Raw genomic sequence first — 18,344 nt, 5'->3', positions numbered from 1 at the left:
ACTGTTATGTTTAAAAACAATGGCCTCATCTTTCTGCAAACGTACAAGATGACTTCAGGTTCTAGGGTACAGGAGAGCACTACCAACCAGCTGACTTTATTGTATTTAGCAGTTTTTCAGACCCTCCTAGGGACGTTATATTAAAGCAGCAATGGCAAATCACAACGCATACACACACAACACACACACACACCTGCTAAAGTGAATTAGCTCATCTCCAGCCTTAGCACTACATGGAGGAAACACTAAATCACTGCTGTGCGAGTGTTGCCGTTTCTCAGAGAGACACAGACGCATCAGTCGTCGTCTAGCAAGTAGCCCCAATGTGTGCGGAGGGGCGAGGGCCTGTTCATCGCTGCTTGCAGCTTTAATTATTATTGTTATTAGGAATTATTAGGGCCCGAGCACCGTACTGTGAAACTTTGGAGGCCAGTGCAACACCCCAGTACCTACAAAAAAAGTCTCTTGGGACCATACTGTAAAACCAACAGGAAATCAGCCATTTTGATTTGAAGTTGTAATGTTGGTGTATTTTTGGCCATTTTCAGGGGTCGTTATCTTGAGAACTTGTCCTAGAGCTTTCATCAGATTGACTTCAAATGTTATGGCTACCTTCATAAGACCTTTGACAGCAAAAGTTGTTCAAGTCATGAGTTTTCATCACACCGTGTGATCCGTATGAGGCATCTAATTTGCATGTTCTACCATGAACCAGGAAGTAAACAGGAAGTGGTATGTAACTTTGCTGTAAAGGGTCCAATATGACCCAAACTTCACGTTTGATAGGAGTCCCTGAACACATCTATATAACAATTTTAAGCAATAATGAGAGCGCCACCTATTAGTACAGGAAAGACAAGGTTTTGCACTAAGACGTCCAGCTCCTAGCAGGTTGACTCGATTGATCTTAAAATGTTTTCAAAAACTCCTTAAGATGTTGATGGTGCTTAAAAATGAAAATTATGAGTTTTCATTGAAAGACGTTCCCACGGTGGGGTGGACATTTTCGATGTTTCAACATGACGTCAAAAACTGTTGTAACATCGCCCCAGATGGTCAGATCTTTACAAAATTTGACAGATTTGATAAGAGTCCATGCCTGAAGACATCTGCAATGCAATTTTGAATCTTAGTCATAGTGCCACCAATTGGTAGCAGGAAGTTACTTTTATTACTCTTTGATTTTTCCCCTGTAGCAGGTTAACTCAATTAACCTCATATTCAATTAGAATACTGTAAAGACCTTCATGATGCACAGAAATTAAACTTTTGAGTTTTCATCAAACGTCATTGCCAAAGTTACGCATTAATCGCCATAAAACTGGAAGCACTTTGTAAGGGGCAAATGTGGCACACACACTCAGAAGTCCTAAAATGTGATATCTGATGTAATTCTTTTTGCACGTGTGCTAAAATGGTTTTGTAGCGCACCGTAGAGATTTCAACGAAGCAGCCCCTGTGGTACATTTCACCTAGAGCTACAAAACTTGGGAGGCATGTGTAACAGCCCAAGACCTACAAAAACATACCCTAAACCCAACAGGAAGTCCGCACTTTTGAACTGAATGTGCAATTTTGATGTATTTTTGGCCATTTTCAGGGGTCACAATTTTAGGACCTTCTCCTACAGATTTCATCCGATTGACTTCAAAATCTATACATCCTCTCAGAAGGCCCTGGACATCAAAAGTTTTCGTCACATTGTGTGGCCGTCACTGAGCCAAACATTTCCATGTCTCGCCATTAACCAGGAAGTAGTTTATAACTGAGGGACATGGTCCAATCTGCACCAAACTTCACGTATGATGACAGTCTTGCCCTGAACACATCTACATGACAACTGTTACCATTATTTATAGTGCCCCCTACTGGCAACATGAAATGTCATGGAAATTACATGCTTTAGGTTTACCATGAATGTTGTTGCCATGGAGACCCAGTGGTTGCCGCCAAAGAGGAAGTTGTTATAACTTCACTTTGCATCGACCGATTGGCCCCAGATTTCACAGTTGTGGTCAGGCTGCAGCCCTTAGCACATCAAGAAGTCATTGAATTATCATACTCACTACCTGTTGCCACCTACTGGCAACAGGAAGTATGCCTCGTACCACAAGTATCTTTTGATTTTCATGAAATTTACATTGTTTGGTCTACAAATGATGTAGACCAAGATGGCGTCGATTTTGTGTGTCCAAAGGAAGTAATTTACCATGTAAAATATCTCACTCAAGGGTCCAAACTTTCTGTATACTTTTTCAGACTTTCACTAAAATGGATGATTGCATCACTCAGAGTCCTCAGAGTCCTGCCAGTAGCCTCGACTTGCATTGGGGTGCAAGGGCCCGTTCACCGCTGCTTGCAGCATTAATTATTATTATTGTTATTCCTTGAAATAAATTTGCTTTCAGAGGGCTTTAATATGCGCCAAAACTCATGAAACTTTGCAGCCTTGTCAAAAGTGATGAACTTGTCAATATTTAGGTCTATATAGGTCTCAGGCTTGGACCTATAAAAATGGCTTATGAGCGCCCCCTAGACACTTTCTACGGAGGAGCCCCCAAAGGCCATTTCATCTACAACTACAAAAATTGGCCGGCACACGCCAAGACAAATGAAAAAGTCTCTTGGAGCCATATTGTAAACCCAACACGAAGTCAGCCATTTTGAATTTAAAGTGCAATTTTGGTGCAGTTTTGGCTTTTCAGAGGGGTCATTACTTTTCGAACTAGTCCTACAGATTTCATCCGATTGACTTCAAAATTTAAACATCCTCTCAGAAGGCCTGGGACATCAAAAGTTAGATACGTGAGTTTTTGTCACACCGTATGGGCGTTTATATGCCAAACATTTCCATGTCTCACCATGAACCAGGAAGTAAACAGGAAGTAACTCTGAGGGACATGGTCCAATCTTCACCAAACCTCACCTGTTGGATGACAGTCCCACCCTGAACACATCTACATGATAAGCATTACCATTTCTTTTAACGCCTCCTACTGGCCACAGGAAATGACATGAAAATCACGTCAAAGGTTTGTCATGAACATCATTGCCATGGCAACATGGTCTTCGCCGCCAATCAGGAAGTTGCTGTAACTTCACTTTGCATCAACCGATTGGCCCCAAATTTTACAGGTGTGATCAAGGTGCAGCCCTGAAAACATCAACATGTCAATTAAGTATGATAATCATAGCGCCACCAACTGGAAAAAGGAAGTAAGCCTCTTAACACAACTGTACTTTAATTTACATGACATTTACATGGTTTGGTGTGCAAATTATGTAGACCAAGATGACTTACATTTTGTGTGGTCTCTAGCTCCACCTTGTGGCCACAGGAAGTATTACTCCACATGAAATATCTAACTTTGCCATGAAACAGGAAGTTGTTGTAACTCAGCCAGACATTGTCCAATCTTCCCCAAATTTTTCATGCTTGATAAGAGTACAGAGTTGAACACATCCGCATGGCTCACTTGACTTGTAGCCATACCGCCACCTACTGGAACCAGAAATTTACATGATTTACATTTTTAGTTGCATACCCTTACAGGTTGACCACATTCAACTCAAACTTGGTAACAAAAGCTGGTGTAAGACCTTCATGATGCCTCCTTGTGAAGATCATATGTTTTAAATGGACGCATTTGCTGTGGCAATGCAGTATTTACCACCAAAGGAAGCTTCTTTAACTTCAGTTTGCAATAACCGATTGGCTCCAAATTTTACAGGTGTTAACAGGTTGCGGCCCAAAACAGATCAACATGTGATACTTTTCTGACTTTCACTGCAGTTAAAGATCGGGGCAGTTGGAGTCACACCAGTTACCCCGAGTTGCGTGGGGGTGCGAGGGCCCATTCACCGCTGCTTGCAGCTTTAATTAGGGCCCGAGCACTGAATGGTGCGAGGACCCTCTTGAAATCTTGGGAATTCTTCTTCTTATTATTATTATTCTGGCCCAAGCACTGAATGGTACAAGGCTCCTTTTGAAACTGAAGGAATTCTTCTTCTTTTTCTTACTGTTATTATTATTATTATTGTTGTTGTTATTATTATTATTATTATTATTATTATTATTATTATTTTATTTTCTCAAATGAATTGCCTTTTTGAGGGCCTTAATTTATTCAAAAAGTCATGGAACTTTGCAGACTTATCAGGTCTGGTGAAAAATTTGATATTTTATTGGTCTTGGTGTGGGTGGGAGGATTTCAGTTGCGCCCCCTACTGATTTTCAACGAAGCAGCCCGCGCAGCACATTTTACCTCGAGCTGTGAAGCTTTGGAGGTGTGTGCAACACCCCAATACCTGCAAAAAAGTCTCTTGGGGCCATACCATAAAACTAACAGGAAGTTGGCCATTTTAATTTAAAGTTGGAATTTTGGTGTATTTTTGGCCTTTCAGAGGGCTCATAATCTTTTAAACTAGTTCTACAGATTTAATCAGATTGACTTCAAAATTTAAACATCCTCTCAGAAGGCCTGGGACATCAAAAATTACTACATCCGTGAGCTTTCATCACACCCTGTAGGTGTTAATGGGCCAAACAATTTCATGTCTTGCCATGAACCAGGAAGTAAACAGGAAGTAGTTTATAACTCTGAGGGACATGGTCCAATCTTCACCAAACCTCACCTGTTAGATGAAGCTGAACACCTACATGATGAGCATTACCATTTCTTATGGTGCCTCCTGCTGGTTACAGGAAATGACGTGAAAATCACGTGTTCTTCTTTGATGTATATCTTCTACAGATTTAACCCAATTGACTTCAAATGTGGTGTCTAAGACCTTAAGACATGTGACATAACAACTGATTTAAAAAATTGAGTTTTTCGTCACACCATGTGGGCGTGGCTTGGTTTTCTAATTTTGATGTTTCCATGAAACAGGAAGTTGTTGTAACTCAGCCAAACATCATCCGATCTGCCCCAAACTTCTCACGCTTGATGGGAGTAAGCTGCATGGCTCAATTGAGTAATCATCACAGCACCACCTACTGAAGATAGGGAGTTATATGTTGGTTTTTTTTTTACGTGCACCTCCTTACAGGTTGACCCTATTCAACTCAAACTTAGTAAGAAAAGCTTTGAGACCTTGATGATGCGTCCTTGCAATGTCACAGGTTTGTCATGAACATTGTTGCCATGGCAACATGGTCTCCACCACCAAACAGGAAGTTGTTCTAACTTCATTTTGCATCAACCGATTGGTCCCAAATTTTACAGGTGCAATCAAGATGCAGCCCTGATCACATCAACATGTCATTGTGATACTCACTGCGCCACCTGCTGGCAACAGGAAGTAAGCTTTGTAACATAAATATCCTTTGATTTACATGAAATTTACATAGCTTGGTCTACATCATTTGTAGACCAAGCTGACGTAGATTTTGTGTGGCATCCATCGCCACCTAGTGGCCACAGGAAGTACTACACCATGTGAAATATCTCACTTAAGGGTCCAAACTCTCTGCGTACTTTCTCCGACTTCGTTCTCCGAATGAACGATCGCGTCACTCTGAGTCCTGCTAGTAGCCCAACTTTCGTGGGGGTTCATCGCTGTTTGCAGCTTTAATTATTATTATTATTTTTCCGCCAAAAGAATTGCATATTTAGAGGTCTAAACATGCACAAAAAAATCCTGAATCTTGGTACGCACCTCCAGCCTGGTGAAAAATTTCGTATTTTGGTGTTTTCGGAAAACGGGTGTGGCAAAAGGCTCCACAGCACCACCTCACGTGTATGGTAAGTTCACATAAAGTTATATCTACATCAACAAAATTTGGTATACTTATGTATCATGCCAAAATGCACAAAAAAGCCTCTTGGACCCATCCCCCAAACCCAACAGGAAGTCGGCCATCTTGTATTATGTGCTCATTTTTGGCAATTTTTGGCCTCTTTTGCCATCCTGTCCTACAGGATTAATCTGATTGACTTAAGAATTGGTGTGTTTATTCTCAAACCCTTGGTGATGAAGAGTTATTGCAATCTGTTCAAAACTTTTACGGTTTTCCGTTACATGGTGTACAATTTTGATATCTCGCCATACAACAGGAAATTGTTGTAACTTTGGTGTACGTTGTCCAATCTGCTTGAAACTTCATAGGTTTGATAAGCGTCCCACCCTGAACACATCTGTATGACAATTTTCATTAGTTGTAATAGCGCCACCAAATCGCAACAGGAAGTAAGCCTTGAGGAACAATTGTCATTGGATTTACATGATATTTATATGGTTTGGTTGATAAACGATGGACACCAAGATGACTTATAAATTGTGTCCCCTCTGCTGCCACCTAGTGGCCGCTGGAAATACTACACCATGTGAAATATTTCACCCCAGGGTCCAAACTCTCTGCATGCATAATCATACCTTACCGCAAGGAGCCCCGACATGCATGGGGATGGGGGTGCGATGGTACTTTCATCGCTGCTTGCAGTCTTAATTTTGTTTCAACTCTTTCATACACTTTTGTTCATACATACACCACCTCTTCAGTCTTGGCCATAAGGAGCTTAGTACACTATCCTAACTCTTAAAAACCATGTAGTGGCATGAGGCAAGTGGCATGACTACAGTTATCTTTTCAACTTTCTTGCAAAGATGCACAGTTTACTACACATCTTCCCGCAATGTGCTCAACAGGAAGAAATGATGCTGGGTATGATTTGCCTGGGGACCAGTGTTAATTTTGGCGGCTATTTTAGATTTAGTTTTAGTTTTAGTCTTGTGACGAAAATGCTTATTAGTTTTAGTCATTTTTATCCTTCATAGTGTTAGTCTAGTTTAAGTCGATGAAAATTCATGACATTTTAGTCGACAAAAATTAATGACATTTTAGTCAAGTTTTATTCAAGGTGTCATTTTTCTATTTAAACTTATCCAGCCAGTCTAATACAGGTCCCATGAATAATAATCAAGGTGACAGGTTGTATAAAAATGTCATTTAAATGTTGTTTTTTTAAATACAACTATAAATAATTTCTACACAACTTGCATTTCTCCATCAGAGTTTTTCACAGGTTTAAAGGATGATTTACAGGCACCAGTCACTGATCATCATTTGAAAAGCTCAAAATCATTATTTATGGCCTCAAACATTTTGATACGAACAAATAACTAATTTCAGACAACTGGGATTACCCAGATTAACTGTAAACTCTGACTTATTGGTGTAACTGTTAAGAGGCAGAAAAGTAACTTTATTACAGCCTGATTTTTTTTCTAAATCTGCAGAATGTTAGTTTGGATGTTGACACTCAGGTCCTCTCACAGAATCGCTGATTAAAATGAAACTTCGGAGCTGTCAAAGAAAGTTCCGATGGTTTATATACAGCAGAGCTACTCTCAGATAACGAGCCTCCTACCTGTCAGACGATGTGCAGAGAACAGATATGTAGAGAGGACAGCGGCTGGCTGCTGCTCACCCTGCAGGGGTTCACCGGCTAACTAATGGCGCTAAATGTTAACAGCCTCTGCTACAGCTAACAAACTCCAGAGATACAGATAACAGCTCCATCATCCGTAGTCAGACACACACGGCTACTTTTTTACTGCTGAACTAAGCCTCACAACTAGCACCAACAGCTGGCTGGTCCAGTGTGAGTGTTTGCAGCCTGACCAAACCTTCTGGTGCTGACTATTTACTGGAGTGTCCAGCCCGCCACCACTCCATTCATACTGTTGCTCATGCTGCATCAGAAAACAATTGCACGCACAGCTGTTGTTGGCCATTCTGTTCTCCTCTCCTCTCATTTTGAATGTCTGACAATAAGCCACTAACATTTTCATCTCATCAACGACAATAAAACTTAGATTTTGTCATAGTTTTTATTATTAAGATCTATTTTTAGCTCATCATCGTCTCATTTTTGTCATGGGAAAAAAGGTTGTTGACGAATAATTTTCATCATAGTTTTCGTTAACCAAATTAACACTGCTGGGGACTTCCATCTTGAAGGTGTAAGGGGAATGTAATGATTTCTGTTGCATCTTCATATTTACATCCTGTCTAGCCTTAGAATGTCATAACATGCACCCTACATTAAAAATTTTAATACCTGCATCTTTATATATATCTGTCATCCCTGGTAGAAAAGATTTTTTTGTATTGGAATGATTCATGTTGAATCTATGTCTAACCTATCTTTTTTTCCAATTAAGGATAAAAGGGTGACTAGCTAGCAAGGTTTACTCAGATTGAATGCTTAAATATCTAACCAGACAGAATCTGGATATTTTCAAACCCAATCTACCAGATACTGAAAATGAGAAGCAAGCTGGTGTAGTTTTAATGTGGGGGATTGTCATTCCCACTTGATGTGAAAGTAACTGCAACTTTGCAAATTTAAATCATGGTCTGTTACTATGTATTTATATATTTTATTTTATTTATTAAGTTCTCTGAGTTAGGACCGTGCGCATTAATCAACATATCAGCAGTAAGCATCAATGTAAATACGCTGGAATTAGCGCAATTGCTAAATTTCATTCGTAGTCCACCACAAAAAACAGTTACACAGACAGGTCATAGAACAGTCAACACACTCAACACATCACAAACGGACACATTTGCCCACCCCCCACAAAAAGTCCTGGGGAACAGGCAACAGAGGAGAAAGCTATTATGTATGGGTACATGAACGGTTTGTTTTCAACCTATGTCTTGGGGTTTTGTGTTTTTTGTTACAGTGGCTAGACTTTTGTCAGTTGTCACAGTCCCTAATATGTGCTGGTATCTTATTTCATGAATGTGCGCCTATAACAGACACCACCACTTGACTAAATTTAGTCCTACGCCTCAGTATATTACAGTTTCCCCTAGTTAGCGCCCTAGTGTTCATTCTTTTTTTTTCTACATTAAATCATTTAATAGTGGGGGGGCAAGCCCATTCAAAACCTTAAAAACAAATCAGACATCCAAGAATGTCTGATAACTATCGATATCTAAAATGTTATACTTACTTTGGATGTTGTAGTAATGAAAATGTAAAGGTTTCCTATCTAAAATTTTGAGTGTATTCTTGAATAGAGACTTTATCTTTGACAGGTTTAACTAAACTAAACTAAAATTTTTGTACATGTTCCTTAAATTTAAGATATGAATGAAAGACTACACCAAGATACTTAAACTGTTCCACCACATCCAGTCTCTCTCCATTGACTAAAACAAATGGTTGCTGGCCCTCTGCTGGCTGCTGAGAGAAAACATGCATACAGTTTTTTTTAGTGTTGAGATGTAGACAGGAGTTTTGGTGCCAGTGAGACATATAAGGTGATTCATTTTAATATACTATAAGGTAAAGGACAATTTTGTCTCTACACATTTCACCTTTACCAGCCTCCTCTCCTAATTAGACGTGCTGAATCAACAGTTTTATTCTCATTACCCAGGCCCGCTATAAAAACTTGTCAAATTTTTAGGTTTTATTTTCTATTGGTAGACCAGCCACAATATGACTGTAGACAGTTGACTTCAATATCAAACGTTCCTTTCATTTTGCAGCCATGCCGTTACAACTCTGACATCACCGCTGTGTGATTCTCTTTGATGAATTTGATAGATGAGATAATGCAGTCTTATAATAAAGCTTACAATGCAAAAGTTTATAATTCCATGTAATGAATACATTATTGATTGATTGACTGACTGACTGACTGCTTGATTGATTGATTGATTGATTGATTGATTGATTGATTGATTGATTGATCTAATATGGGTAGCCTTCCTCAGTTGTGTAGAAACCTATAGGAGCTTGTAAGTAGAGATGGTTAGATTGATGATTGAATTCCCAACTCCACATCCTTTTCCCTAACATTTTTTATTCTGTTTACCCTATGATTTATCCCACTCTTCTGCATCTCTGTCTCTTCTGCAGCTTTCAGAGTTATTTATCTCCTTTGAGGAGAAGCCTCAGGGTGCAGCCTCCTTAGCCCAGGTCCACAAGGCAATGCTGCTTGATGGGAGGACAGTGGCAATCAAGGTCCAACACCCCAAAGTCCAGAGACAGAGCTCCAGGGACATAGTGGTGATGGAGGTGAGTCTGTGTCTGTTAAAATACTTAGAAATAAGTGTTTTTGTGTCTGAGACACAGACTTGTGACTTACTGGCCTCAGATATGATGTACGTCATTCTCTCTCAATAACCTAACATGCAACTGGCAAAAATGCAACACAAGAAAAATGAAGACATAAAAAAATCTATTTTATTTATGTAGCCCAATATCACAAGTCACATATTTGCCTCAAGTGGCTTTACAATTCTTACAGCAAATTACATCCTCTCTCTTTAGACCCTTGATTTAGAAAAGGAAAAACTCCCCCTAAATAACCCTTTAATGGGGAAAAATGAAAGAAACCTCAGGGAGAGCAACTGAGGAGGGATCCCACTTCCAGGACCAAAAAAGAGTTAGAAGTTGTTTGTCCATAATAAACAAAAACAACAAAATTCTCAGTGTCAAAAATAATATGATAAAAATAAAGATAGATGGAGAGTCATGTGATGCGGGTAGCAGCGATGGCAGCTTGAGTGGGAGGCAATGCAGCTAATTCATCAAAACTTAAGAGTTATACATGACTTTGTTTTATGTTTTAGTTGTGTAATTCATAGGAGCAATATATATAATAGCAGTGTTTCCCACAGATTGCCAGTTTATCTGTGGCGGGGGTTTGTATCACTGTATTTGTGGTGTCACTCAATAGATGAGGAGGTATTTGCAGATTTTTGTAAGTGAAAGAGAGTTTTAGGCCCAGCAGAATGAATAGTTCAGTTTCACTTTTTGTGTCTGATGTTCTGCTGCATATCTCTGCCTCTACTAAAAATAATCCAACAGTAATTTAATAAGGCTCTTTATTAACAGTCCCGCTCCACTGAGATTATGGCGGGCCAAATTAGACAATGGCGGCTAAAGCTAGCATAGCAGTTGAAGACTGCAACGTGCCCTCGGCTCAGCATCTATGCACTACTAAAAGGCTAAAAGGCTTTATAGGATGAGAATTTGGATGACACTTAACTTAAAGACTTTTATTAAAAGTAATTGTAACATATATAATATAGTATTTTCTTTTGTCTGGAAAATTTTTCAGTTAGGTAAAGGGGAAATCAGATTCTGGCCTGCATTCATTGACATCAGTTTAGATTAGCTTCATGTCAATCTTAAATGTTTGCAAGCCTTTAATTTTCAGTTGTCAGACTGTCTTAAATCCCGAGAAATGTTTTGTTTTCATTATTTCAAAAAAAGAATGACTGTTATGAATAAATATTCAAGTTTTTGCTTTTTAATATAGAGACATTTTACTTTAATGTTTCACAGATTATTAAATCACTTTCTTTTGGACCAATACACTCATCTAGACATTATAATCTTTTACTCTTTCTACAGATTGAAAATTGTTTGATTGATTGAAGATTGCTAGCAAAAAAGTTAGCAGGTGATGTGATGGGCTTTCATTACGTCAACGCTTAATCAGTCTAAACATTCAAGAACCTAGAGAACCAAGGGAAGGTAGAAGGTAGACTTGTTAATGCACAGCCTATATTGCACGTACCTGTAATATTTCCTAATGAACTGACTCAAACCCATTGGCAGGTGTATGAGTTAATAAACGAACAACAATGACCACAAAGATCAGTTTTCATTTTCATATTACATTTGTGGGAAGTTATTACAATTTTGAAAGTTAAAGATTTTCAACTTTCCACAAATGTAACAAATCCCTGCAAATGTAATAGTTATTACATTTGTGGGAAATTTTGTATTACGTTTGCAGTAAGCAACTGCTATTACGTTATTAAATTTGTGGGATTATTACATTTAAAGCTGCAGATTTGTATTTCATTTGGGGGATTCAGTCGCCCCACAGAGAAACAGAGAAGTCTGAGGCCCGGTACACTGCTTGTGTGAGCAGTGTGTGTGGGTTGTGGAACCTGTTAATTTTTTTCCGGCATCCATGTGAACTGTCAAGAGCAGTAGAATCTCTGTTCAGGAGTGGCTAGACTGCTGATCAGCTGCAGCACAGCTTTAGTAAAATGTACAGTAAAATGGTCTTTTAATAATCATATTGACATTACACCACCTCTTACTGCAGATTCAATGTCTATATCTGTCGCAGGCATGAGTAAATACACATACTGTATATTTGTTTTGCTAAACATTTCCTGTTCATTTTTCTGTCGACAGAATCCTTCTAAGTCGTTAACACAATGCTTTTTATTGTGAAACATTTGCATAACCGTATTGTTGACAATACGGTTGCATGGCTTCATAAATTAGGGGCGAAATACAGTCACTTTCAAAATACGGACAACTAAAACATACTACCAGATGCAGCGGTTTTCACAAAGTTTACTGTATTCTCATCTGCAAGTACAGTGAAAGCTGATTGTAATCAACTGCTTATATAGATCAAAATGTTTGGGACTCAATAATTGCTATAAAAATGTTGTTTTTGGACAGGAAGCCTTAAGACCTTGATGATCCTTTATTTTGAGGATTGTTACCCCAAATTTCACATGCTGGATAAAAGCCCAGGCCTGATGACGTCAACATGCCCATGTGTAGTTAAACTAGTGCCATCTACTGACAATTGGAAATGACAGTTTTTATACTTTTATTCAATTTTCCTACCAAGTCCACCACACATTTATGTCAAAAAGCCTTAAGATTTGATTAGGCTTTATTGCGAAGACTGTTAACAGCGTTTCAGTGGTGGGGCGGCAAATTTTAGTGTTTTGATATAACACAGTAAGCTGTTTTAATTTGTTGTAACATGAAATTTACATGTTTTGGTTTTAACAATATGCAGCAGCCCAATGTATAATAAGTGTGTGTTCTCTAGCATTACCACCATAGGTCATTTCCAGTGCCACATATTCCAAGCAGGAAATACCATCCGTCGTGGTAGCAGGCATACTGGCAGTGGCAGCAGGCATACTGGCAGTGGCAGCAGGGGCCTCTGCAGGTGCAAATGTGCCACACTGCCATCAGAAGCTCTCTCACTTGCTCTCTCCTATTCTCATCTCTTAGCCATTGGAGTTTGATCTTCGGACAACTGGCAGCTGCAAGAAGTGCATCTTTCCTTTCCAGTACACCAGTAAAACACATCTGTATGGCCTGAAAAAATACAATTTGATCCATTTATTATAGTTGTATAGCTACTACACTATTTATTGATTCGTTTGTTTGCTTAGAATGCTTTTCAGTCATGAATTGTTTTTCAAAAATCTCCTGCTACTCAGTGAACTGGTCTAAATCTATCATCTTACCCACTGGTATGAATGAAAGGGATGTGCTAGCCCTAGTGTCCCCTTATCACATCCCAACAAGCAATATTAAATATTTAGACAGCAATATATCTCCCAAGCTGACAGAGTTGTTCAACCTAAATTTCACACCACTTCTCAAATCAATACAAGTCGATTTAACTCACTGGAATAATCTCCCTTTCTCTCTCTGAAACAATAGCAACTATCAAATTGTCAGTTCTACCAAAAATAAACTATTTTCAATGATGCCCATCTTTCCCACCCCCTCCCAGTTTATATCCCTAAACTCAGCCATTTCAAAATTTTACTGGCAAAACAAAACAGCAAGGATAAAACTCACCACTCTCCAAAAACCAATATTCCACATGGGTTTAGAATCTGTGTATCATTCATTCAATTAATATTCCATTGAGAATCAAAAAACAATAAATTAAATAACAGGTCGTTTTCCGTTTTTTCCTTTTTGAAATGACAAAACATCAGGCCACATCAGGCCAGCTGATTAACTGTAGACTTAAACAAAAAAGAAAACTTACCTCACATATTGAGCCATACACTGCCCTCTCCAGCTCTCTGTCCGATATGTGCCCCTTTCGCTTGGGTCCGTGCTGAGCACAGAACCTTCTGACGCTCATTTTGGGGCATCGCTGGATACCCATCTGCTGCAGTGTGGAAGAAATTTCTGAGTGTGTTTTGCCAGCTACAAACAGCTCCTTAATAATATATGTGCGCGGCCCCAATGTGGCCATGGTGTTAAACTAAACTGCCCAGTCACATTTCTCCTCTTAGTTTCTAACTTTGCCGACAAAATATATGAACTTCCGGGTCACGCAGATCAGACAAATTAAATAATAAAATCAAATTCGGCCGTGGCCCGTATTTCAACTTTCCTTTATTTGATTCTGACTAACAAATGGGATAATGTAAAAAAATACTAATTTTCATTTATTTGTTTTCATTTCAAAAAGGAAAAACAGAAAACGACCCATTATTTAATTTATCATTTTTTTTCAATTCTCAATTGAATATTAATTGAACTAGTGATACACAGATTGTTTAGAAGCCCCAAATTTTGAGCTCTATCATTTGGCAAATCACTTGAAATATCTTTTAAAATGGCTCAATCCCTCCAATCTTGACACCATCTGGTTAGATACAGAACAATCACCGTGCAATAATACACTTTTATCAGACCACCCATTTCTCAGTCAGACAATCAAGCATCAACAGTGTTTTCGCCTCTCTGGAGCATTCCTGCTCCCTTATTTCCTAGTTTTCCCAAATCCTGGCTGCAATCTTGGCTTTGCCTGATAGTGGTGATAGCTGTGCTGGTGCTGTGACCCTGCTGTTGGTCGTGCTCTTGCTGTGGTTGCACTGATACTGTACCACCGGCTCGCCCTGATTGTGGTCTTGGTTTTGCCGTTGCTGTGGTCCTTGGGCAATGTAAGGGTCTAAGGGCAGAGGGATGTCATATGCTGTAAAGCCCTCTGAGGCAAATCATGTTTTGTGATAATGGGCTTTATAAATAAAATGTACTTGACTTGACTTGTTCTCCTTCATAGATATGTTCGAAGGATAGTCCTTCTACCCACTAACACGCGCGCGCACACACACACACATACATATCACTCATATGCTTATGGACCAGGTTATCTTTCTAATATCCCCTTGTTCCCGCACTTGTACTGTTCCACGTTGTCGGTTTTGTGCTGTATATTTCGTTGTTATTCACAAAGTAGTCCCATAAAAAAAGTTATCCCCTTGTAAGATGTCCAGTGCTGCCGTAAGTGGCCTCATAATGATGCAGTACTCTCGCAGGAGTTGGGGCTCCTTGTCATTGAGGCTCCTTGTCACTGAGGCACTTGATTCCCAGTTTGACACAGATGCTATTCAGGTCATTCATGGGAATCTGTGATTCTGGAAACAGCCTCAAAGAAGGAATTCCACCTTGTGGAAGATCAACTTGCCTTTGTCCAAAGAGCTGTGCATTTTGCGATACCCCTCCTACACACAGCCTTGGTGTCTGCACTGGAAGTTAAGTATTTTTCAGCGTCACCTGTGGAAAATAATTTCATTGTATGAGATGCACACCTCTGGGGGTGTGGTGGGATGTACCTGCCTCTGATTCTCTTACATGCTAAGGTGGCCTTGTTGAACTCCAAAGTGGATCTGCTAATCCAGTGAACTGTGACACCCATATAGCTTCTGTTGTTAGCTGTCGAGATGTCAGCTGTGGTGGAAACAAAGTCTATCTCTCCAAGTGTGGCCTTCAAATTAGCTTCCATCATCGCATATTCTGTCTCCAGGTAGCCAGAAAATGTCTTTCTCTGTGGCAGTTTGACATTGTTCTTTGTGGGTAATTTCTCTATGATACATCGAAAATGAGGAAGAGTCAACCATGGAAATAGGTAACATCTCCTTGACGATATACCCAGCTACAAGCTTCTTCAGACCTTCTCCACTCACGGGGGATGTTTTCCTTGATTTTAGATCCAGTTTTTTGTTGTTTTGCAGAGTACACCCATCACTGGCAGTGGCAGAGGCTTCCCTGATAGCGCTGTTTTTTTTGGGACAAGTTCCACATTGTCATGTTGCCATGTCAGAAGCTTCATCAAATTAGATGTTGTATTTGTTGCGGTTGCAAATGTTTTGCACCCCCCACGTAGTTTATAACGGACAGCAATGTTCTGTGCATCTTTGACTGAGGCAAACTCAAAATAATGACAATAACTCCAGCTACTGAATGCGTACTTCTCATCCTCACCCTCCATGCTTTTTGGCTAGTAGCCAACATGACCTCGCTCTGACCTGCCGGCTCGCGCATGCATGTCGATGACATAATCTGCTGAGGATTGCATATAAATGTAATCTGACAAGAAAAAACACATTACATTTGGATAAGTAACTGTAATAAAATTACTGTTTTGGAAATTGTAAAGCCTTACTTACTTTGTTACTTGTTAAGTAATGTAATTACAACACTGGACTTGAATTACCCAGAAATTACCTTTCAGTACAGAAACCCATCCATTGCTATTATTCTGGTATAAAATGGCATACAATGTTAGCCATTGACAGAACATCATATGTACATGCCTTTTTTATCGTACTTGACAGTGAGACTAATTCTGATTTGTGATTTGAAGGTGCTGTTGAGGATGGTCCATTGGCTCTTCCCAGACTTTTCCTTCATGTGGCTGGTGGAAGAGGCAAAGAAAAACATGCCATTAGAGCTGGACTTCCTTCATGAAGGACAAAATGCTGAGAGGACGGCCAACATGCTTTCCCACTTCCCCTTTCTCAAGGTAAACATATAGTTATGTATCACCAGACCAATATGAAAATGAAAATTAGCTACTTCTCATTTAATCTTTTAATTCCAATGGGTGTTACCAACAGCTGCAGATGGATAGATCTACAACTATTTAAAGCAATGGAACATATTATGTATTGATGAGCATGTAAACAGGCTACAACGTGCAGATATTAACTGTTATGGTAAAGCATCATCAATATGTCTGTGAACAAGTGTTGCTGTTTTTGCTATCAGAATTTGTCAATAGCACTTCAACAGAATGTTTCACAACATCTGCAGCCATCTTGGTTTTTTTTGACAATGCCTCAGTGCAGATCCTCTTTAAGCCTGTTCTCATTCCAAACTATTATAATAGTGCCACTTCTTCAGTGCTTTTGGCATTTCATGCTTTTTGCTTGAAATAAAGCAGGATGGTGTCAGGCTGAAACACTGCTGGTAATGACGCAGTACAAGGAGCACAAGGGTGCCTGTAGGGGGGTGGGAGGGGAGGTGGTTAAGTTGAACCCAGACTTTGATGCGAGAGTCTGTTGTTCGCTTTCTGTCAGAATGTGATGTTTTGTTTCTACACCTTAACATGCGCCTCCTTCCCCTCATCCTAACCATCCGTGGCTTTGTTGTGCAATCCTTACCATCCATGCCAGCATGTGTATTTGTTGACATCCCAGCGTTGGTTTTCACATGGTGGGATTGCCTAAACATAACCATGTGCAGCATCATCCCACCATGTGCTTGTAGACATCACTATAGCAGCATCCCTGGACGTCAATAGCAGGTGCAGGATACCTAAAACATAATATTTAGACATGGAAGTCCATTGACAAAGCTGCAATATGTGACAATTTGGGAAGAGAACTTGTTACCTTTACTTAGTTTGGTTTATGCCCACTGTTGTGTCCATGGTGTGAGGGTGCATTGGCCAAAAATGACTTAATCAGGCATTTTGCACTAAGCACAAAGGTTTTTTCAACTGGTCAGTCATCTCATCAAACCTGACACGCAATAGATACTGTGAATTGTTGTGACTGGCCCAAAATGGGCCAGGGGGCTGTCCCAAGAAGCCAGTTCAACAGAGCCAAACTCTATGAACTGGCTCAACAAAGGCTAAAGCCTCAGTCAGAGATAACAGGTACCGCGTAGTTGGTTAGAAACTCTGTTAACCCAGGCTTTCTGCTTCCATCTGCATGTACGTTCACATAAAATGCGTCATCTGACTCTAAAAATGATCCATTGCATAATGCTTTGAAGGATATTTAAAAAGTATTACCGTAAAAAGCTACACTGTTGCTTCAGTTAGTGCAAGAGAGGAATGGGGGCAGAAAATTCCTAATTGTGTGAATGCACAAGTTAATATAATCTACTTATTATATGACTCATTTATTTCTAAAGTGAGAGCTGGTCATTCTACAGGTCTTAAAGTTTAAACTTTTTGTAGCACATTTAAATATTTTAACCAAGACCTATGTATATTAGGTCTGACACTTTCCCATGATGGAGTCAAGTAAATTTTATTTATAAAGCCCATTTTCACAAAACAAGGTTTACCTCAGAGGGCTTTACAGTTTACGGCATCCCTCTACCCTTAGACCCTCACATCACCTAAGGAAGAACTCCCAAAAAAGAACCCCTGTAACGGGGAAAAAAAACACGGAAGAAACCTCAGGAAGAGCGGCAGAGGATGATGAGGGATTCCTCTTCCAGGAGGACAGATGAACAATAGATGTCGTAAATAACAGTTGAAATACAATCATGACAAAAAGG

The 18,344-nt window shown here is 39.6% G+C and overlaps 1 protein-coding gene across 6 annotated transcripts in view; it reads left to right on the top strand.

The window, feature by feature from the left end:
- The window catches only part of adck1 (aarF domain containing kinase 1), a 165,245-nt gene that overhangs the window by 85,343 nt on the left and 61,558 nt on the right, over positions 1-18,344 (top strand). For all 6 annotated transcript variants that reach the window (XM_042501497.2, XM_088087144.1, XM_088087143.1 and 3 more), the window contains exons 5-6: positions 9,885-10,043; positions 16,417-16,575. In XM_042501497.2, coding sequence (XP_042357431.1) covers positions 9,885-10,043; positions 16,417-16,575 — 318 coding nt within the window. The remainder of the gene's footprint in view (positions 1-9,884; positions 10,044-16,416; positions 16,576-18,344) is intronic.

This window comes from Plectropomus leopardus, chromosome 14 (assembly GCF_026936395.1).
Source record: "Plectropomus leopardus strain MGB_pleo_1.0 chromosome 14, ASM2693639v1, whole genome shotgun sequence".
Taxonomy (NCBI): Eukaryota; Metazoa; Chordata; class Actinopteri; order Perciformes; family Serranidae; genus Plectropomus; species Plectropomus leopardus.
The sequence above is the reverse complement of the archived record's forward strand: the minus strand, read 5'-3'. Positions and strand labels throughout refer to the sequence as shown.